General features: G+C 67.0%; 1 protein-coding gene across 2 annotated transcripts; it reads left to right on the top strand.

The window, feature by feature from the left end:
* The first annotated feature begins 3,926 nt into the window (after window positions 1-3,926).
* Window positions 3,927-21,214, top strand: PLEKHH3 (pleckstrin homology, MyTH4 and FERM domain containing H3). 2 transcript variants are annotated; one of them, XM_074940407.1, is made up of 13 exons: window positions 3,927-4,107; window positions 10,085-10,140; window positions 13,286-13,374; window positions 14,139-14,333; window positions 14,694-14,851; window positions 15,162-15,285; window positions 16,004-16,301; window positions 16,734-16,941; window positions 17,313-17,440; window positions 17,784-17,904; window positions 18,387-18,836; window positions 19,309-19,500; window positions 19,719-21,214. In XM_074940407.1, the coding sequence occupies exons 1-13, from the start codon at window positions 3,961-3,963 to the stop codon at window positions 19,914-19,916; spliced, it is 2,364 nt and encodes a 787-aa protein (XP_074796508.1). In that variant the 5' UTR covers window positions 3,927-3,960; the 3' UTR covers window positions 19,917-21,214. The 2 variants fall into 2 exon arrangements, with proteins under 2 accessions (XP_074796508.1, XP_074796507.1); XM_074940406.1 differs by having other exon boundaries at window positions 3,928-4,107; window positions 17,313-17,449.
* The last annotated feature ends 409 nt before the right edge of the window (window positions 21,215-21,623 follow it).

Genomic DNA, 21,623 nt, shown 5'->3' with positions numbered 1-21,623 from the left:
CACACGGCTGCCAGGATTACTGTAGCTCCCCTGAGCCCAGACCCTTCACCTAGTTCTTGGCAAGAAACCAATTACAGCTGAGTCAGCAGATCCGGCTGATTATTCACAGAGCAGCCAGGGCCTTGGTTCTCCTAGCCCGGGCCCTTCCCTGGGCTGACATCTCTGCGCTGTTTCCTAGCCACGGGTGGGGGGGGCACCTGGCTAGCAGCAAGAGGAGTGGGGAGCTGGCACTGGGAACAGGCAGCTCGGGGGGCATTGCCCAAGGGGGTCAGGCAGCCAGAGCAGGGGGCTTCAAGCAGAACAGCCTCTGTCGGTGTTGTAGGGCCTGGCCAGCATGTGCTGCGCTCCACAGACCAGCAAGGAGGCTCCATCGCCCCAGGATGGGCTCCAAACCCGCTGGGGGGGGCAGGAGACAGATCCTCTTGTGGGCACCAGGTCCCCTTCCCCATGGCTCAGCGTGGGCTGACGTGGAAATAAACCTGTCTCCTTCACTCGGGTTAAAGGAGCAGCGAGGACACGGCCACTGGCCTCTAGCTCAGGGTAGCCGCTTTAACTCACGCTGCCGACCCAAGTTAAAGCCAGGTTCCACCGTGTCTTCGCTGCTTTAACCCCTTTTGTGTGCAGTGTGGACGTGGCAGCCAGAAGGGGGGCACGGTACTAGCAAGGTAGCAGGTGGGTTAAAGTGTCTTTCGCTGATTATCATGCAAGCTGGCGGCTGGAGACAAGTAGAAGAACCAGCAGTCTGGGCACAGCCCATTCCCCAAACCCCCAGAGCCCCACTCCCCCCGCCCCACAGCCTCCTCCCCACAGCCCCTAGCAAGAGCCGAGACCCCGGCCCCTGATCAGTGGCCAGCTGCTCTGCACAGCCCCAGCCTGTCCTGTCCCTGCAGCCCATGGAAGTCTGTTACACGACTGCTCAGCTCCCTGCCCCAGCGAGCCAGGCAGGATAAAGGCCCCGTGGCCCAGGCTGGCTCAGCCCTGCTGGGAGCCCCATCTTCTGAGCCGCCTGGGAGAGTGGGAGGAAAGCTGGCGAGCCCGGCTATTTCCTGTGTGCACAGCCCGGCCCCCACTGGCTGCTCCCAGAGACATTTTTGACCCAGCAGCTGTAGGAAACCCAGCGCCAGAGGCCGAGGGATTTAACCCCTTCTGAGCCAGGGCAGGATTCGGGAGGAATAATACAGCCCAGAGACCAGCCAAGCCTGCAAGAACTCAGGGCGTCTGTCAAAGGAGGCCAGCCCAGGTCATGAGGTGCCACAGCCTTGGCTGCCGGTTTTGCTGCAAGTGGATCCTGGTATTTGAGCGCCGTTCTGGCACCAAGGGCCCAATCCAGCTGAAATTCATGTAACTCGGGGACTGTCTATTTGGGAGGTCGCCCAGGGCTTGCTGCCTCGCTGCAACCGCCAGTGTAAACACCCGGCCCAGAGGACTCGTGCTGCTGCAGCTTACCCCAGTGTCAATCGGCTTTACCCCTGTGCAGGGCATCTACCCTGGGGTTTGCAGCAGGGCAGCTGTATTACCATAGCAACCCCAGGGCAGAAATCCACACGCGGTGGTCTCAGGATCCCCCATCTGCCCCGCTGTATTGCAGACTCCGTCACTGCCCTGGAAAGGAACTCTGTGAATAACACTCAGAGGCCTAGGCAGAGGTAACTCTGCCCTCCCCACCTGCTGGGGGTTCTGGGGAGAGGTCCAGCCTCTTCCAGTGTGGGGGAGAAAGTAGCATCTTTCCGGGAAACAACTGTGTCTCACTGGGGGTTTGTTCTCTCTAGTGTTTCCCACTCTTGTTGGTGCTTGGAGCTTGTGGAGTTGGTTCTAAACTGCCCCAGCGCACGTGGGAACCAGTCTGGGCACCTTCAAAACGTGTCTCGTGCTGGCTAACGTGGTGACCAATGTCTTGGAAAAGACGGAGGGCCTGGGGATGGACAGAAGGGGTGTGTGGGGGCAGATAAGGGACTGGTTGTTGTGTTTTGCAATATTTTAGATTTGCTGATTATTCTCTGTTTGCAGCCCTGCCACGGGCTGGAATCTGCCCGTTTATCGTGTCGGGCAGATCTTTGTGACGATGTCCCGGTCAGAACTAGTGACCAGAGAGCAAGTGTAAAAAGTGGGGACTGGTTAGGTGCCTATATAAGACAAAGCCCCAAATATCAGGACTGTCCCTATAAAATCGGGACATCTGGTCACCCTGGTCAGAACTGGGTTGAGTTTCCTTTACTCTGGGGTTTCAGAAAGTCCTTTCCTTCAACCGGCCCTTTGGAAAATCGCTGCAAGTGTTTGCTTGTTGCTCATACACACATGTGCGCACACACATGCACCTGCATTTAAATGATGCTAAGGGGCTGCTGAGAGAAATGTAGAGTGAAAGTAGCCGCTCCCCTCTAGCTCAACATATAGTAACCCCAGTGGGTGGTCTGACAGACCCTGCTGCCCCTCGGCACCGCAGGGAGAGAGCAGCAGGTTTGCAGTGTCAGTTTGAATTGGATTTGTCATTACTTCTGGTTAGAATTTTTGCATGTAGATTAAAGAGCATCTTGGTGTGGGGGCTGGGTCAGATAGTAACCCTCTCCCCTGCCATCTGGCGCACCAACACCCACAATTCCCCTCCCATTGTTGTGTGTCTCCTAGCTCTGTCCCAGGCAGAAATCCCACAAGCTGCAGCTGGAGTCCCCTGCTATCCCGCAAACTTCCCTGACACTGTACAGGCAGAAAAGCATGTCGTTTTGTGGAGTGACTCAGTCAGCTGATTCTGTCTTCTTGGGTCCGTGTTGTTTGGTTCTTGTGCAGTGTTTATTGAAAGCCAGCCAGAGGTGAGGGGTGGCTTACAGCAGTGGGTGGGCGAGGTTCTGTGGCCTGCAGGTCAGACTAGATGATGATGGTCCCTGCTGGCCTTAAAGTCCCTGAGTCTCTGAAAGGAAATAAGCACCAGCCCCCAGTGCTCTCCTGGCTGCACCAAACATTTTGCAAATGGTCATTGTAAACAAATGGATTCAATGGAGCCAGTGAAGCCACTGGGATCAGTGAAGGAAGTGCTTTGTTTGTTTCTCCTGCCTCTTAAGTAATAACCTTCTAACCAGGAGCTGCTGAGAGTCTGGAGAGGGCTGGATTTCTGCTCCCCTTTCATAGCACCAGGCCCTCTTGTGCGAGTCCAGCATCCTTCTCCGGCCCAGTGATGTCAAAATCCTTTGCCTGTGACATCAGCCATCTCCGTGGCAACCAGCAGTGAGGTCACAATAAGAGGATTGTGGCCTCCCAGCAGGGGCCAGGGGCTGAAGAGACCTTTGCACACAGCTCTCCGGGTGGGGGGTGAACTCTCACCCTGGCACCCTCTGCTCTGCAAGGCTCTTAGGGAGCGGGGAGCAAGTCCCCTTCCCTCCCCAGGGGCACCTGCCTCTGAGCGGGGCGCGGGGGAAGGACTAGTGCCGGGGGTTGCTATGGCCGGGTGAGCTGCCAAGTGGGGTCCCAGCGCTGGAAGCCAAAGGCTCTACCCAGGACCAAGCTCGCCTCCTGCATCATCCCCTGCCCGGAGACCCCGAAAACTCAGACGCTCTTTGCTTGGCCGGGGGGGGGGGCGTGAATCACAGACACAAGTGGCCAGATTTTTCCCGTGGGGAGCGCGCGGAGGGGGGGCACCGTCCAGGCGCGGCAGGTCCGCGCTCCGCCCGGGCAGGGCCCCCCCCGGCGGGGCTCATGATGCAAGAGGCCGGGGCGGCAGGCGGGGCTCCTCGGGCACCTGCCGAGCGATTGGCCGGGCCCCATGACGCGCCTGCCCCCTCCCCGCCCGGGGGCGGAGGGAAGCGGGCCGGGTCCCCCCAGCCGGAGCCGGAGCTGGGGGAGCGGCCCGCGAGAGGCCGAGGGTGCCCGGGCGCATCAGGGCTTCGCAGCGCGCAGGGCTCCCCGGCCCGACGGGCGCGCAGCGGCAGCGCCCGCCCTGCCCGGCGCGGCTGGAGCCCGGGCGGGGGGATGCCGTTCCCGGGCGGGCTCTGGTGGCTGCTGTGCTGTCGGCAGGGCTTCACCCTGCTCCGGCGGGACTATGGCGAGCCGGACAAGGAGCCGGACGGGGAGGCCGAGGAGGAATCGTCCTTCGAGCTGCGGAGCAAGGGAGCCCAGGTGGGTGCCCGGCGCGGGCCGCCCGCTGGCGGGACGCGGCTGCTTCGGGCGCTCTCCGGGGGCGCAGCGCTGGCCCGGCTCCCCGGCGCCGCGGGGTGCGCTCCCGCAGCCCCGCACGCTGGGGCCGGGACGTGGGAAGGTCCCGGGGCCAGGCCCCTTCCCCCGCTCACGGAACCGCTGCCCCCGCCGTCCGTGCGCGCTGCTGGCTCCCTCCTTTGGAGCCTGTCTCTGCCCGGGTGGGGGGCGCGGGACGGGTCCCGAGCTGCGCTCAGCCCCGGAGAGGGGCCCGGTGCCTCGGCAGGGCCAGCCGCAGCGCTGGGCTCTGGTGCCCGCGGCCAAGGGGGCTGAGCGCGCGGTGGCTGGGGTCCCTGTGCCCTGCGGGGAGATACAGCCCCGGGTCCCTGCCGTGTGCGGGGACCCCCAGCCCCGGCTCATGGAATCCAGGCACCCCCTGCCCTGCCCCGTCCATGGAGCCTGGGGGCAGGTTGAGTGGCACCCTCAGCACTGCGGTGCTGTTAGCCCGACCGCTCCCAGCCCTTTGGGGAAGGGGTGGCACAGACCCTGGGGCACCCCCCCAGCACCCCTGAGGAAGGGAGGTGAGGTGGGCGTCCGCTGGGTCCTAGCTTCCTTGGGGGCCTGCCGCCCCAATAGTGCGAGGGTGTCGAGGGACCCTGCTGGGGGTGCTCTGGGGCTCAGAGGTCTCCCCAAGGCTCTGTTATGCCTGTCCCATAAGGGGCGGCCCAGGGAGGGTCGGCGGCCCTTCTGGCTGCTGGAGCTGCACTTACAGGCCCTTCACCCTGGCACCAGCTGTGGCTACAGGGACCCTTCTTCAGTAGCCGGGAAGGCTGGAGTTGTCCCCTCGCCCCTGGGGCTGGGTTGGGCCTGCAGCTCTGAGTGTGGCAGTGCCCGGGGGAGGGGAGGGGTCAGTCTGGCACTGAGTTCACGGCCTGGAGTTTGACTTGCCCCCGGTGGGTTACACCATGTTTCTTTGCATCAGTTTCCCAGCGCTTTCCTAGCAGCCTGCATTGCAGTCACCTCTTCCCACCTTCCCAGGCAGGCAGCGCCATCCCCACCGGCTCTGCAGAGGACGTGCTGAGGCATGCACCCCTGAGCTGGCTGCAGCCTTTCAGCAAATGTTGCTGAACTTCTCCCTGCGGTTAGAGGGGCTGGCTGGGCCCTGGGGGCCCTGGCTCCATTTCCTGGCTCAGCCCCAGGCTCCCAGTGCTACCCTGGATAAGTAGCTCCTGGCCAGCTTTCCAGAGAGCCCCGGGCCAGATTTCCACAGGCTCAGCCCCAGCAGATGGGGCTGGGTTTACTGAGTTCTCCTGAAAATTGTGGCCGGTCTCTCTGGGCCTTGGTTCCCATTCCTGTGCCTGCCTTGTTCCCTCAGAGAGCTCTTTGGGGGCAGGGCCTGTGTCTCGCTGTGTCTGTGCAGAGCCTGGCTCAGATCTAGGGGTGCTGGTAGCGTGGCTGGATTCTGCTCCCCCTCCTGTCTCAGAGGGGTCTGTGCAGAGCCTGGCATGACAAGGCCTGGCTCTGGCTGGGGCCCCTGGGTGGTGCTGCTGTTGCTAGCCTAAAAGGTGAGAAGCCCCAGGCCTGCTTCCTTCGGGGAGGGACCTCGTCCCAGGCTTTCTGGAAGTCCACGTCCGCTGTCCACTGGTGCGCCCTTGGCCGCAGGTGAGCCGACCCCCTCGGGGAATTCTCACCAACTGGGGAGGTAAAGGGGCTGTGGCATGGGTCAGACTGTGTGCAGGGAGGCTGTGATGCCCACCTAGGACCAGGCTGCCCTCCCGTGGTGGTGTGTGCAGGAGGGGCGCGGGATGCTGTCTGACTTGCTGCCACTCTTGCGGTCGGTGCACAGGGTGTGTGTCTCCCCCCGGGACCTGGCCCTGGCCCAGGCCCAACCCAGCAAGGTGATCTCAGCGGAGGTGTGTGTGGTGCTGGCAATGGGGAGGGGAGCCCCGAGCTGCCACCGCGTGTCTGAAGCACCCCAGAGCCCTGGCTCATCCTGGGCCTTAAATAGAGGGTTCTGGGCTGTTGAAAGGGGCCAGATTCCTTCACATAACCCCAGAGCAAACAGTGTCTCTCCCTGCTAGCTGCCAGCTCCCCAGTCCACACCATCGCCCCCTCCCCTGACTGGGGGCAGCGCTGGAGGACAGAGAGGGCTGGTCTCTGTACCCTGAGCTCTGTGTTCCAGGCCCCCCGACTGCTGCTCACCGGCTAAGGAGGCTGGGGTCTGTCCCAGGTGCAGGGGGAGTGGGAGCTGCTTCTTCTCTCCTGGAAGGACCCAGGTGATCCTGCCCCTTTAATGCCACTTGGTGCTGTAATTCAGAGCATGTGAGAGCTGGTGCGGGGGCCCCGGTGCCAGGCCCCTGGGGGCCGAACGTGTGAGCTGTGAGCTAATCCTGCACCCGGCGGCGCTGGGGAGCGGGCGGCCCCACATCGCCTGTCTGATCGCCCTCTGCGGCCTCCTCTCAGCGCTGAGCTGTGGCACCAGCCCCACAGGCTCAGATCTCCGGCGTTCTAGCTGCCCGATGGCGGGGCGGGGGGAGCAGAGGGGAAGGAGGGGTGCCTCTTTGCCCCAGGGCTGCTGGTGGATGGAGCCAAGTGCCCCTGCAAATTCCTGGCTAACCAGAATGACGGGGGGGTGCGGGGGGAGGCTGTGCATGTGAGCAGGGCGGTGCAGTGCTGTGCATGTGAGTGGGCCCGGGGTGGGGGTGGGGGCTCAGGGGTGTGAGCTGGGCAGGGGTGCTGGGCGTGTGAGCGGGCCCTGGGGTGGGGGGGCATGTGAGTGGGGGCGGGGAGGCTCGGGGTGTGTGAGCGGGCCCCGTGGGGAGGGGCTCGGGAGTGGAGGGGGCGCTAGCCATGTGAGTGGGCCCTGTGGGGAGGGGTTCGGCGGTTTGAGCAGGACCCGGAGGGGGGTGGGGGGGTGCTGGCCATGGGAGCAGGCCCAGGCAGCTTCTTACACTGCAGTCTCCAGGCAGTGTCGCTGGGTTCGGTGTCACGGCTGCAGGGGGCTGAGGTGTGGGGAGGGCCCTGCATCGGGGCAGTGGTCAGGCGCAGCCCCCATCTGGAGCGATGTGGGGGCAGGGATTGGGTAGCTCTGTCCCTCTTGACCCAGACATGGAGTGCCCAGCGGCTCGAGGGTGCTGGGGGTCCTGGGTACTGAGCCAGGGTCCCCCCCATTCCTCAGCGTGTCCTGGGATCTGAGCCCTGGTGCTGACCTCGGACGCTGGTGCAGCAGCCCCTGGGCTGGCCTGTCTCTCCCGGCGGAGCCTGCTGGGGAGCGGAGCTGCCCACCCCTCTGCGGGGCAGGGAGCAGCAGGGCCGGGGTGCTGAATCCCAGGGCAGAGGCCCATGGTTGTGGGGGGCTGCCCCCAGTGCAGCAGAGAGACCGGCCAGGCCAGTGAAATGCCGGCAGCGACCAAACGGCCTCGCAGGGCCCCAGTGGCTTTATGGTGCTCCCGGCCCTTGGGCTGCCCCAGGGCCTTTCATGGACCTGCCAGCTCCGGATGGTGCCCAGACTACGGGGCTGTTGTTCCTCGTCGCCATCAGAGCACCGCAGGGCGAGGCTTGGTGCCAGTGCGGGAGTGGCGGGGCCGTCCCAGGGGTGCGTGGAGACAGGTCATATTGCAGTGTAGGGTCTGGCAGCGCCTGCGGCCGCTTCCTCCGAGCCTGGGGAAGCTGCTGGTTTGCCCTGGGGCTGCCCTGTGTGGAGGAGGCTGATAACGCTGGGGACTCCCTGCTGTTTGATAAGGAGACTTCGTGCTTCCCCTTCCCCAAGGCCTGTGCAAAGGGGGGCTGGCTCGGGGGCCCGAGGGCGCTGGTGGCTGCTCTGCCTCCGCGTCCTGCTGGGCTGGGCTGAGCAGCGCGCTGGGCCCTGCCCCCGCCGTGCGGTCTGTGGGGAAGACGTTATCAAACCATGACGGGTCATGTGCTGTGTGGGGCGTGGCTGCCCTGCCGGGGCCCCCGTGAGCACCTGTCTGTGCAGGCCGAGTTCCCAGCTCCTGCCTAAGCCCCAGGGCTGATACGTGTGGGGCTGGGGAGCTGGGGTTATACACACCTGGGCACCTGTCACCGTTCCGCTCCGCAGGACTTGCCATCAGCGTGGGCCTCTTCGCCCCGGGGGCAGAGCCCGCCCTGCCTTCCCAGTGCCCCTGGCGCTCCCAGTGGCCGCTGCCCAGATGTGGCTTGTGGGGAGCCCGTGGGGTGGTTTTAGAGGGGGCTGTCTCTTTGGGGGGGGTCCCTTTCTCTGGGGCTGATGAGCGTTTCCCTGCCGGGGAGGCAGGCAGCAGAGCCAAAGGAGTGACTCCTCCCTGACCTCGGTGCCGGGGACCTGCCTGGGCCCCGGCTGTTGCCTGCCCCTGGGGAGCTGGGCTGGGTGCTGCGGCTAGGTCTGGGCAGCCGCCTCGCCAAGCACCCCACCGACCAGCCCTGGCTGTGCTGGGAGCCCCCCCACCCCCCATCGTGGGAGCAGCCGCCCCAGCCCTGCACGCTGGGGCCTGGCTCCTGCCTGTTATTTATATCGCTGGGAAAGAGCCCGCGGCTCCCCCGCAGCTGGGAGGCAGCCAAGGCCCCGCGGCTCGGCTGAGGATCTTCCGGGAAGCTGTTCGGGGAGTGGGGAAAATCCTCCCCTGCTCTGTGGCTGGGTGCAAGGGGGCCCCAGCCAGACCCTCCACCCCCACCCCCAGTGCTTCTGGGCCTGAGAGGAGCCAGGCTGTCAGTGCAGGGGCTCTGGTTATATTGGGAACAGGTGCTGCGAATGCCACAGGTCAGCCGAGCCCTCGTCCCCCAGGGCCATGTCTCAGTACCTGCTGGAGTCGCTCCCCCCGCCCCCACCCCGCCTCTCCGTGGCTCTATTTTTAGCTGCAGCCTCCTTTCCTTTGCATCCAGTTGCTCGTGTGCCGCCCCCCCCACTGCAAACTGTGAATGGCCCATCAACTCGGACAGGGCATGGGGCTTCCTTGAGGGGGTTTGTTCTTACTCTGCCTACATCTGCCAGTGCCCCTCATTCCCGACTTGTAGCCCCCTGCTAGCCCAGCCCTGGGCTCCCCCGCTCCCAGCTCTGACTGGACCAGTGCCCCTCATTCACAGCCCCCTGCTAGCCCAGCCCTGGGCTTCCCCCCCCCAGCTCTGCCATTGCCCCTCACTCCTGACCCACAGGCCATTGGTATCTGAGCCCTGGCCTTCCTCCATTCCTCCAGCTCTCCCCGTGGCCCTCAGTCCTGACTTTCAGCCCCCTGCTTTCTCTGCCCTGCTCTCCCCCTCCACTCTGGAACAGTGGGACTTTCTAGTCTGGGGGGTGCCCCCCCACCCACGCTCTGCGGATGCCCCTTGGTGCTGCCTGCAGTGTCGCTCCCCCCCCGGCCCCATCTCGGTCGTCACAGGCCCAGAGCAGGGAGGGATGGGGCATCAGTAAAGCCAAGCCCTGCAGCTGGGGAGGATCCAGCATCTGTCCAGCTGCTGGGCTGGGGTCTCTGCCGGTGGCTCTTGCTGTGCAGAGCCCCCTTGACGCAGGCGGGAAGTCGGCAGCCCCAGTGACAATGGGACTTTGTGCTGTGAGTGTGTTACCCAGCAGCAATCTTGTGCAACGCTGCACAGGACAGAGCCTGGCGGGGTTGGCTGAGGATCCAGGGCCTGCTCACCTGTCCATGGCCCCCGAACGCAGCCGGGGGGCGGGGGGGAGGGGCGGATGGGCCCCAGGCCCCGGCCAGCTTGGGGGATGGGCTGGCTTTGTGGGTCACTTGCTTCCTTCTTTCATGGGGAAGTGGCTTGGGATGGGGACGTCACCCGCTCCCATGGCAGCGGCGGGCACAAGCCCCCCTCCTGAGAGGGGCTGGGCCCGGGGCTGAGACCTCTGGCAGATCCTTACGTGAGGCCTGCTGTGGGGGTGAGTGGGGCCGGGGTAGGTATGGGGTGTTGGCGCGCGTAGCTGGGGATCTGGGACTCTAACGGCACCTCTCCCTTTGCTCCCCAGGGGCCACTGCCGCTGAGCCTGACCCAGCCTGTCCGCACCGGCAGCGGCCCCGAACGGTGAGTGACCTGGGCCTGGCCGCCCCCATCCCTCGGGCACGCAGCCTGGGCCCAGCGTGGCACCTGCTCCCCTGGAATGGCCCGGCAGTGGCAGGAAACCCGGCGTGGGGCCCAGGGACGGCCCCTGGTTTGGCTCCTCAGCTCACGGGCTGCTTGAGCACCGGGCCCTGCTCCCGTTGCCTGGCCCTGCCGATAACCAGCTGCCATGTGGCTGGCCCCTGGCATGGTGCCCCCTTCCCCAGGGGCCTCGCAGCCGGGCTAGGGGGCTGGTGGCGCAGAGCCCCTGCTGGGCCCCCTGCCCTCTTTGCCAATAGGAGGCGAAGGCCCTGCTCCTTGCCCCCGGCCCTGCCCCCTAGTGATGACACCCCCAGCCCCTGTCTGCCATCCCCTCTGGGCCCCTCTCCCCGTGGTGTAGGCTCGCTGTGGTACCCAGCCCTGATCCCCAGGTGCCCCCATCCGGGGCCGAGCTCCTGGCCCCCGACCACTCCCAGATGGTCTGAGCTCCCCCCAGGCTCTGCCCCTGCTGAGCCAGAGTGGGGGTCACAGGGTGCCCGGCGGGTTCTGGCTTTGCCGGAAGGGGAGACTATTGTGGGGCAGTGCCCAGGTGCCAGCCCATCGGCACTTGGCTCTGCCGGCGGCCCCGGCTCTCGGCAGCGAGTCCCGCTGCCTGGCCCTGCCGGAAGTGATTCACGGCTCATCTGTTGCCCACCTGGGCCTTGGTCGTGAGTGGGATGGGGTTGGGCAGCAGCTCCTTATCCAGGTGGCAGGCTGGGGGAGGGGGAGAGACAGGGTTGGGGGCAGGGCCTCGCTGGCTCCCTGTGTCTGGGTCACGGCCCCCAGCCTTGCTCCTTGCCTGGCCCTGGCCTTTCTCATCCCCTCAGACAGCAAGGGCAGGTCTCAGCCATGGTGCCCCCGACCCCACGTATGGGGAGAGGAGAGGCAGCAAAGTTCAGTGGGTAGAGCAGTGGGCTGGGAGCCAGGACTCCTGGGTCCTGAGTTCACTCCCTGGCTCTGGGATGGGAGTGGGCTCCAGTGGGTTAGATCAGGGGAGCTGGGAGCCAGGACTCCTGGGTTCTATCCAGGGGGAGCAGGATTGAGTGGGTTGGTGTGCGTGTGTGTGTGTGTTTGGGGATGGGGGGGCTGAGAGATCTGACTCTTGGGGCAACCTTGGGCATGTCACCGCCCTTCTCTGCCTCAGTTTCTCCCCTGCGGAGTGGGGATCCGAGTGGCTGCCCCAGGAGCTGTTGGGAAGCGCGATGCCTGGGTGCTGTGAGGGAGCTGCCCTGGGTCTGCACCCACAGGGGGTCACGGGCAGGGCTCTTGGAGCAGAGCTGGGAGCTGGGATGCTCCTGCTGGGGTCTAGGGGGCTGTGTCAGGGCCCCGCGGTGGAGAGCGTGGGGGGGGGGTCCGGTTTGGACCGCAGGGTCAGGGCCCCGCGGTGGGGGGGAGCATGTGGGGGTCTGGAGGGCTGTGTCAGGGCCCCGCGGTTGGGGGGTAGTGTGTGTGTGTGGGGGTCTGGTTTGGGCGGCAGGGTCAGGGCATTACGGTTAGGGGGGAGTCAGAGGACATTGTCAGGGCCCAGCGGTGGGGAGCGTGGGGGGGGGTCTGGTTTGGGCAGCAGGGTCAGGGCCCCGCGGTTGGGGGGAGCTCGGTGGGGGGGTTCCGGAGTGCTGTGTCAGGGCCCCGCGGTGGGGGGGAGTGTGGGGGGGGGGCCCGGAGGGCTGCGTTAGGGCCCTGCAGTGCGGGGGGTCCGGAGGGCTGTGTCAGGGCCCCGCAGTGGGGGGGAGGGGTCCGGAGAGTTGTGTCAGGGCCCCGCGGTGGGGGGGGGAGTGCGGTGGGGGGGTCCGGAGGGCTGTGTCAGTGCCCCGTGGGGGGAGCGTGGTGGTGGGGGGTCTGGAGGGCTGTTTCAGGGCCCCACTGTGGGGGGGAGCATGGTGGGGGGGGTCCGGAGGGCTGTGTCAGTGCCCCGTGGGGGGAGCGTGGGGGGGGGGTCCGGAGGGCTGCGTTAGGGCCCCGCGGTGGGGGGGAGGGGTCCGGAGGGCTGTGTCAGGGCTCCGCGGTGGTGGGGGAGTGCTGTGGGGGGGTCTGGAGGGCTGGGTCAGGGCCCTGCGGTGGAGGGGGAGTGTGTGTGGGGGGTCTGGAGGGCTGTTTCAGGGCCCCACTGTGGGGGGGAGCATGGTGGGGGGGGTCCGGAGGGCTGTGTCAGTGCCCCGTGGGGGGAGCGTGGTGGGGGGGGGTCCGGAGGGCTGTGTCAGCACCCCGCGGGGGGGGAGCACGGTGGGGGGTCCGGAGGGTTGGGTCACAGCCCTGTGCGGGGAGCTTGGGGGGAGGGGTCTGGTTTGGGCAGCAGGATCAGGGCCCCGCGGTGGGGAGGGGGGGTGGGGGGTCCCGAGGGCTGGGTCAGGTGCCGGCGACGCTGCCCCCTCAGCCCCTGCCACCAGGGTTTTTCTTGGTGGTTCATTTTCCGAATTCCTTGGCAGGCGCGCGGGCGAGCAGGATATTTTTAGCCGGGGTTATCTGCATCTGAGGGCTCGGCTGCTTTCCCACCGCGGGCAGCGGGGGACGTTTCTGTCCTGCTGGCTGGGGGGCCATTCCCCTCTGGATTGGACTGGGTCACCCCCTGCCCCCGCCCCACTGCGTGTGAGCCTTGCACGCTCACTGGGGGGGACCGTCGGGGGCTGAGATGACCCCTCTTCTCGTCTCGGCAGAGGCCAAGTGCATGGGGCTAGACCCCCCCAGGGGTGGGGCTGGCTTTGCAGCGGTTTGTTGGGGGGGGGGGGCTTGGGATGATGTGAGGCATGAATCCCCCTCCCCTGCCAGGGCCCCTCCCAGACTCCTTGGTGAGAACTTGGGCGTTGGCAGGGTCTCCCAGGGTGCCTGTCGGGCCACGCGGGGGTGCCCCCTGTCTCCGCTCAGGCCAAGGCAGGCGGGCTGCTGCCCCCTCTGGGGCCAGCGTTGCCCCCTGCCTCCAGCCCCAGCCTGGCTGCGAGCCCCGCGGGCCAGGGGCTGAGTGGAGCTGCTGCCAGGTGGCCTGTGCCCGCCTGGTGCCCCGGGCGAGGGAGCTGAGCCCTGCCTGTGCCAAGCTGGGTGCGCAGGGGCCTGGCTGGTCCTGGGGCCCCTTGCTCACCCCCTGTCTTGGTCCCAGGTCGCTGCCGGTCTCAGAGGAGATGCGCAGCCTCATCACGGAGAAGGGGCCGGGGCCAGTGGAGGATGATCCTGATGCCATCGTGAAAGGTGGGAGAGGGGCTGGGGGGGGACCCAAGGGGCAGACGGACGCCTGGGCAGTTCCCTGCTTCCCGCGGCGGGTCCCTGGGGACGGGGAGGGCTCCACGCTGGCCCAGCCCCGCTGGGATTTGAACTTGGGGCTCCAAGGAGCCTGGGGTCTTGAACTTGCTCCTCAGACGCTGCCCCACCCCGGCTGGCTCCCACTGCTCTGGGCTGAGGCTGCAGGCACTGGCCGGGGGGGGGGGAGCCCTGAAGGCCCCATGTCATGGCCCAGGACCAGCCGGCTTCCTGTGGTTGCATAAGGCGCTGGCCAGACATGAGTGGCGGCTTCCCGGCTGGAACCTCCCCCCCCCCGAGCTGTAATGTGGGGGAGCAACAGCCAGGCCAGCTCTGTCTGCAGCCCTGCCCCTGCCCCCCAGCTGCCAAGGAGGCTCTAGAGCTGTGCGGGGGTCCCTCAGGGGCTGGACTGCGCAGCAGGTACGTGGAGGGTGGGTCCTGGCTGCCCATTGCTCAGCAGCAGCTCGCCCACCCCCCTAAGGCCAGTTCAATCCCTTCCCCTGCACCCTCTCCCTGGGGGGGCCCAAGGGGCTGCAAACCAGAACTGCCCAGGTGGAGGAGAACCGGCTGGCAGGGACCTCGGGGGAGGCCTGGGGGAGCTCACCCCGTCTCTCTGTCCCCCCAGGCTGGCTGCCGAGGGAGGTGTGGGGAGCGCAAGTGTGGGCAGGGTGGTGCTGGGCCCTGGGGGAGCTCACCCCGTCTCTCTGTCCCCCCAGGCTGGCTGCAGAAGGAGGCACGGGGGGGCGTGAAGGGCCCATGGATCCGGCCCCGGAAGTACTGGTTTGTGCTGACCCAGGACTCCCTGGATTACTACAGCGGCAGCGAGGTGGGGGCCAGGCGCCTTGGCACCCTGGTGCTCACCAGCCTCTGCTCCGTGCTGTGGCCCGACAAGCAGACCTACAAGGAGACCGGTAGGGTCCCTGCCCCAGGCCAGTGGCGCAGGTGCCGGGGAGGGGTTGGGGGGTGGGTTCACCCTTAGCAGGGGCCCGGGAGGGCGTCAGTCTGGAGCACAGACCTCACCGGCGTCTGGCTCGACGTCCAGCGCATCCCCCCGGGCTGCATGTGGCTCCCTGGCGGGGGCTGCTCTGGACACTAGCCCCTGCCCCCTGGGCCCAGCTCGGGCTGGCAAGGCCCTGGCCCAGCCGCCGGTGCAGGGGGCCAGGCCCTGCTTTCTGAAGCTGGCTTCTGCCTGGAGCGCAGGAGGGGGCTGGGGCTGGCAGGGCGGGCGGCCCGGGGCCCGGCGGCCGGCGTGAGCGCTCTGCCCTTCGCAGGCTTCTGGAGCGTGACAGTGTTTGGCCGGAAGCACGGTTACCGCCTATTCACAGAGCACCTGAGCGAGGCCGTGCGCTGGGTGTGCGCCGTGCAGAAGGTGATCCACAGCAAGGCCCCCGTGCAGACGCCCACGCAGCTGCTCATGCACGACATCGAGGTAAGGCCGGGACGGGGGTGCGTTTGGCCGGCCCATGGCTCTCCCCGGGACCCTCCTCTCCCCTTGGCCGGAGGCCTTGCCACAGCCCTGGCCGGCTCCCAGCCCTCGGGTGGGGAAGCTGCTGCTGGACCATCACTGGCTCCCCGTGACCCCCCCTCCCCCCCGAAACCATGGCCTGCAGCGCACGGTGCCTGGGGGCAGAGCAGAGGCCCCTGGGACTGGAACCCGGAGCCCCAGCACCTGCCTTCGCCGCGCCCGTCTGTGCCTCGCCCCCTGCTCTGCAGCCCCGGCTGCTCCTTTGTCTCCCCAGGAGAACCGCGGGAGCCCGGAGATCCTGGAGCAGATCTACCGCTGCAACCCGGTCCTGTGCCACACCAGCAGCCCGCTCTATGCGCCCCTGCTGCCCTTCCCGTACGGCAGCTCCGACCACCGCGGTGAGCGGGCGGGGGGGAGCCGAGCTCTGCGGCTCCCTGGGGGGGGGCTGCACGGGGCTCCATGGACGGGGGAATGCCGCCCCATGAATGGGGAGCTCAGGGAGTGGGGGGCGCTGCGCCAGGGGGGCTGAAGAGGAGCCTACCCCTTGCAGGCCCTGCCGCCGTCGCTGCCGTATGTCTCTGGGCTTTCGGCTGGGCTGCTGCCCGGGCCCCTGTGTGTCCGTGTCTCGTGATTCTCATGCCCAGCAGTGGGGCAGGGTCCCAGCCCATGCTGTGCTGGGCTCCCTCTGTCGCCGGGGCTGGGCACAGCGCTCCTGCGGGGCAGAAAGAGGCTGGGGTTGCTGCCAGGAGCCGAGCTGGGCTCTGACCCACCCACCAGCCCAGCTGTTTCCTGGCCAGCCCCTGCTGGGGGGTGGGCACTGCCCTGCTCCAAGCTGCCAGGGGAGCAGGCCCAGCGCCTGTGCCTGGAGGGTGCAGGGAATTCCCTTCTGGCTCGCCATGGTGACACTCGTGCCTGGTGGGGTCTGGGTGGGTGTTTGGTGATGGGGGGGATCCCCATTGTGCCAGGTGCTGCCCTGTGTCGGCCCCTCGAGCTCAGTCAGGGCCGAGCTGAGGCTGAGCGAGATGCAGGGCCCGGCCCTGGGAGCGCTTGGCCAAGCCAGGACCCACACCTGACCTGCCTGGTTCCTGCCCCATTAACCGAGCCGTCCTCCCCCAGCCCCCGGCCCCCACGGCTACATGACCCTGCGTGACGAGGCCGTGAAGCTCTTCAACTCCCTGCAGCAGCTGGAGTCGGCGCGAGACCCAGTGCCCCTGATCCAGGGCATCCTGCAGACCTGCCTGGATCTGCAGCCCCTGGTTGACGAGATCTACTGCCAGCTGGTCAAGCAGACCACGGAGCCGCCAGCCCCTGGGGGGCTGGGCAACCTGCGCTGCTGGCAGCTGCTCACTTGCATGAGCTGCACCTTCCTGCCCTCCCCGCCGGTTCTGCGGTACCTGAACTTCCACCTGGGCAGGCGAGTGCAGGGGGTGCGGAGAACGCTGCGGAGGGGGCGCGTGCTGGGCCTGGGGGAGGGGGGGCGTGCTGGGCCCTGGGGGAGGGGGCTCCTGTCAGCAGAGAGCGAATACCCTGTGAGCTCCCAGCCAGGCCGGGGGGCGAGGGGGACTGTAGTGCGGGTGGGATCTGGGCACCCTGGTCCTACAGCCCCCGGGGGAGCTACTGGAGGACTCGCTCCGGCTTGGGGGATGGAGTGGCCGTGAGGCCTGAGGGCCAGGTGCCCTTGGTGCAGAGCAAGGGGCAAGGTCCTGGCTGCAGGCTGCCCATGTTACATCCCCTGTGGCCTGGCTCTGGGGGTCAGGAGTGATGGCAGCTGGACCCCAGGGGCTGGGTTCTGGGCAGCGTGGCTGGTGCTGCTGGTTCCCTGATGCCCCCGTGGCTTCTTCTGCAGGACAGAGAGCGAGTTCCCTGGCTCGGAGATGGCGGAGTACGGGCGCTTCATCGGGGCGGCCCTGGGCAAGACCCAGGTGCGGGAGTGCGTGCCCTCGCTGGACGAGATCGTGGTGCTGATCCAGCGGCAGGACATGCTCTGCACCGTGCACTGCCCTGGCACCTCCGCTTGCACCGTGGCCATCAGCTCCCACACCACGGCTGAGGAGGTGAGCGGGGGGCAGGTGTCTGGGCGTGATGGGCTGTTGGGGGCCCAGCATGGAGGGGAGGCTCCCGATATGGGGCCGGCTGGAACCCCAGTGCCCAGGCTGGGGCACCAGGGTTAAGCCATGAGGGGGCACCGGGCCCTGTGTGGGGAGCAGTTGGGCTCAGGGCTGTGGTAAGCAGCCTGGGGGCTCCTGTGCAGACCCCGGCTCTGGTGCCCCGGGGCGTGGGGCAGCCCCTCTTGTGGAAGGCGGGTGGGAGCCACTGGGGGAGCGTCCGGGATTCCCCACCGTGACCTGTCTGTGTCCCTTTGCAGCCCTGAGCGCCGTGGCCCGGGGCAGGTAGTCACCCCTTGGTTGCCTTTGTCTCGCCCCAGGTGGCCCGAGAGCTGGTGGCTCGGCTGGGCTTGTCTCAGAGCCCCAACGTCTTTGCGCTCTATGAGCAGAACCGGCACCACGAGCGGCCCGTGGGCAGGGCCACGCTGGTAGCCGACGTCCTCACCAGGTTTGAAAAGTAAATGTCCCCCCGTGCAGCCATCATAGTGGGGCCTGGGAAGAGGGGGCTGGGGGGAACCATGGGGAGGGGAGCGGGCTGGAGGGGAGGGGGAGGCTGGAGCCCTGAGCTGCGGGGAGCCAGTGGGAGGGGAAGGCAGGCGTGCCCATGCGGGTGGGAGGAACCAGAGTATGTGTTGGGGGGAATGTCAATTGCCTGGGCCCCATGGCAATACGGCAGTTCTGTCTGGGCCTGGGTGGTTCGTTTGCCCCAGGAGGAGCCGGGGGGCGGGGGTTGCATGGGTCCGGGAGTCCTGGTGCTAATGGGCACCGTCTGTTCCTTTGGCCTCGCCCAGCCTGGCAGGGGAGGAGACGACGCAGGATTCGACCTGGAGACTCTGCTTCAAGCACTACGGCTTCCTGGACACGGAGAACGTGCCCCGGGACAGCGTGGAGTTTGCCCTCCTGTTTGAGCAGGTAGGAGCCGGACACCAGCCTGGGCTGAGCTGGGCGGCTGCTTGTGACGGGGCTCCCAGAACCCTGCCCCAGGGTGCCAGGCGAGTGGGGCAATGCTGCAGCTCTGAGCTCCTGCCACTGCATCACCATGGGGGTGTCAGCCCTGCATCCTGGCCCAGGACCCCCAGTGCTTCCTGCCCCAACAGCTGCTGCACCCTACTCCAGAGGGGGCTGCCTTATGATGGTGGGTGAGATGGCCCGTGTGAACCTCCAGGGGGTTGAACTGGTTCATGCATGTGGGGTGTGGAGGGCAGGCTACTCACCTGTCTCTTCCTCCCCCCCCACCTGCCCCCTGGGGCTGCTCCACGGCTGAATCCCCTGCTCAAGCCCTTGTTCCCTGCTGGGGCTGCTCCCTGGCTAAGCCACCCCCTCCCTACCCCCTGGACCACATCCTGGCTGACCCCCCGACCGCTCCCTGGCTGAGCCCCGCCCCTCCGCTGCAGGCCCACGAGATGGTGATCCGGGGCTATGTGCCCACGTCGGAGGACACGCTGCAGTCCCTGGCCGCCTTGCGCCTGCAGACCCTCAACAGCGACTTCTCCACGCACGCCCCCGTGCCCCGCCCGGAGGAGCTCTACCCCACCCACGTGCTGCACTCCCGCCTCCGGGCCTCCTGCCAGGGCCCGCCCCGGTGCTCCGGCGCCCGCCTCCGTGCGGGGCTGCTGGCCGGCGCCCTGCCCTGGGGCCACTCGCTGGCCAAGCAGCAGGCGGAGCAGGACCAGAAGCTGCGGGGCCGTCTGCGCGAGGAGGGGGCCAGCGTGATGGCTGCCATTGTGGACAGGTGGAAGCTGCTGCAGGGCATGCACCGGGCCGAGGCCATGGCCGCCTACCTGGCGCTGGTGCGGGAGTGGCCGGGGTTCGGCTCCACCCTCTTCGATGTCGACTTCCATGCGGTGAGCCCCTTCCCTGGGCTGGGGTCCCGGGAGCAGGGTTGTGCCCCCCAGGCCCTGTCCCCTCTGCAAAGCCAGCAGCGAAGCACAGTGCATGCTTTCTGTAGGACCTACAGAAACAGGAGCTGCTCTGCTTGGGGGGGGGCAGCCATTTTAAATTCGCTCCCCTGGGGTTTTGCATGGGGCTGGGTCACAGCTAGGAGATAACATTTCCTGGGGGAGGTTTCTGGGGGCCCACCCCCCAAGCAGGCCCCGGCAGCCACCCCACAGGAGACTGAGCCCCGCCTGGGGGAAGCCACAGCGTCCCCCCATCATTACCCTGAACTTCTCAGGGGGCATTGAGCAGCCTGACTGGGATTGGGGGGACAGGGGATGGAGCTGGGGCTGGTGGGGCCTGGGGGACGCAGGACTGGAAACGGGTCTGGGGGGAAGGGAGGGTCTGTGGAGTTGCCCCTGACTCTCCATCTGTCTGCAGAACGCGGAGGGCAGCTGCCCCCAGCGCCTATGGCTGGGCATCGGGGCCAAGGCCGTGTCTCTGTACAAGCCCGGGGAGGCTGAGCCCTTCGACAGCTTCTGCTACGGCCGCATCTCGTCCTTCGGGGTGTCTGAGAGCAGCACCTTCCGCCTCTCTGTGGGGGACAGGGACCTGCTCTTCGAGTGCTCCCGGGTAAGGCCCTTGCACTCCCTCCCCTCCCCACGTAGGCGGAGCGAGGCCTCCCTGCAGCACCGGCTGGGTCGCCCCCCGCAAGAGCCCAGTGCTGGTGGCGGGGGCTGTGCTGCGGGGGGTGGGGGGGGCGGGGAGCCAGGGCTGAGCCCAGGGCGCAGGGCCGACCCCAGGCTCCAAGATACCTCAAGTGCCCCTGACTGGCCTTTGCTCCCCTCCAGGTGGATGAGATTGCCCAGCTCCTGCACACGTACCTCACCAGCCTGGGCACCGGGCAGACGCCCCCACGGGAGGAGCTGGCCAACGGCTGCTGCCCTGGGAACTCACCGGACTCGGGCCTCCGTCCCCCACAGCAGAGACTGTGCCCAGCAACCGAGCCCTGGCGGCAGCAGTCCAGTGCAGGCTCCTTCCCCATCTAGCTTGCTGGCCCCATGTGCCAGCCCAGGTCACGTGCCCTTTGGTGGGCCCCTCCTGCACCAGCAGTGGCCCTGGCGTGTGCAGGGGGCTGGGGCTGCCCCGGAGCGGCTCGCGCCCTGCCAGCACTGTGAGAATCCTGCCCACTGGGCTGGGGAGCTGGGACATCGGCTGCTGGGCTCTGGTTTGGGCCCCGGGGTCAGAGCCCTGGAACTACGTGGTCCTGAGGAGTTGGACGCTCTGTTCCCAGTGTGGCATCTATAGCCCCTGGCTCTGAGCAGGGGGTTAGGGGTGAGGGGCAGAGACTTGCTCCCCCACTCAGCTGTTGGGTTGCTAGTTTATTTCCTTAATTTATTTGTAGAAACGCCAGCTCCCCGCACTCTCCCTGGCACCCCCGGCTGGGTGCTGCAGGTGCCCGGCCTGGCGGGGGTGCGCCAGACGCTGCTTGGCACCTTATTCCTGGCTCTGCCTTGGGGTGCTCATGTTGGTGCCTTGCCAGCTCGGGGGGACGATGGTGTGGCACGACTGGTTTGTCATGCCCGTCCCTGCCCGGGCTGGGGATTCCCCCTTGCAAGTCCTGCTCGGCTGGTGGGAAAGGTGGGGACCTCCCATGCCGCCCCTGGGTTCTGGTGATGACTGTAGGCACCAGCACGGGTGGGCCAGGCTGTGTAGCTGCTTGGGGGCCCTGAGGCTGGCCAGTTGCTGCGGGGGTGGGGTTGGCAGTCTGTTTGCTAGGACCATGGGTGGGAGGTGCAGGGGCTGCTGTCAGCGCCGGTGCTGGCGAGGGGTGTCATCTCCAGGCATCCTGGGCTGGCACCACCTGATCCCGCAGGTAGTCGCTGCAGTGACTTCTCCCAGCGCTTGAAGGGTTAAGGGGCCTCTCTCCCGTCTGCCTGCCTGGGGCCGAGCTCCCCTTAAGGAGGTCCCGGGTGGCGTTCCCAGGTGCCTTTACGCTGCTCTGTGCCATGGCACTGGGCCCCCCTGCGGAGCAGAGCCCTGCCCTGGGCCCACTGGTATCTTGCAGCATCCTCCTGCCTTCCACCCCCATCCGTCTGTCTGTCCTGTGCACCAAGCACCTTCCCCCTCTCTGCCCCAGAAAGCTGCAGGCGGCCTCTGAGTGGTGGCTTGTTCCCACGTGGGCCTGTCTCCGTGCTGTGCCGGTCAGGCCCTAGAGATGCAGTAGCTCCATGTCGGGGTGCTGTGGGCCAGGCCCAGGTTGGGGGGGCCCTTCATGGGAGGGGGGCTCAGACCTCTCTCCGTGTTGCCTCTGTAAAGTTCCTGTTCTTGTTTTTGTAATAAACGCCCAAGGAAAGTGCAGAGCCTGCTCCGTTCCGACCCGCCACAGCCCCTGGGGAGGCTGGGGGTGGGGCTCCCTTGGGGCAAGGGAGGGATGGCAGCCTGGCATCTCTGCTAAGCTGCCACTTGTGTCCAGAATCGGGGCCTGCTTTAGCGCCCTCCCGTCTGTGTGCCTGTGATGAAAACGGGGCCAGAGTGTAACCAGCGCGGGAGCTCCTGCCTGCGTCTGCAGGGAGCCTGCGGGGGAATTGCCCTGGGCTTCCCAGGGAACTGGCGACCTCAGGAGCCGAAAGCTTTAAGCATCCCATGTAGCGCCCTGGGTGCTCTCCGCAGCCAGAGGGGACAAGGGGCAGGCTCCCAGCATGACAGCGGCAGGATCTGCTGGAAGCAGATGACAGCGGCAGGATCTCCCCATG

The sequence above is a fragment of the Natator depressus genome, chromosome 27, assembly GCF_965152275.1.
Source record: "Natator depressus isolate rNatDep1 chromosome 27, rNatDep2.hap1, whole genome shotgun sequence".
NCBI lineage: Eukaryota > Metazoa > Chordata > Testudines > Cheloniidae > Natator > Natator depressus.
Note: the sequence above shows the minus strand (reverse complement) of the source record. Positions and strands in the feature narration are given on the sequence as shown.

Excerpts from the sequence above, each read along its gene's own strand:
- PLEKHH3 (XM_074940406.1), top strand. The coding sequence starts at position 3,961 with ATGCCGTTCCCGGGCGGGCTCTGGTGGCTGCTGTGCTGTCGGCAGGGC. Across the intron at positions 10,141-13,285 it reads ACCGGCAGCGGCCCCGAACG|GTCGCTGCCGGTCTCAGAGG; the intron begins GTGAGTGACCTG and ends TCTTGGTCCCAG. Across the intron at positions 16,302-16,733 it reads CTGAACTTCCACCTGGGCAG|GACAGAGAGCGAGTTCCCTG; the intron begins GCGAGTGCAGGG and ends CTTCTTCTGCAG.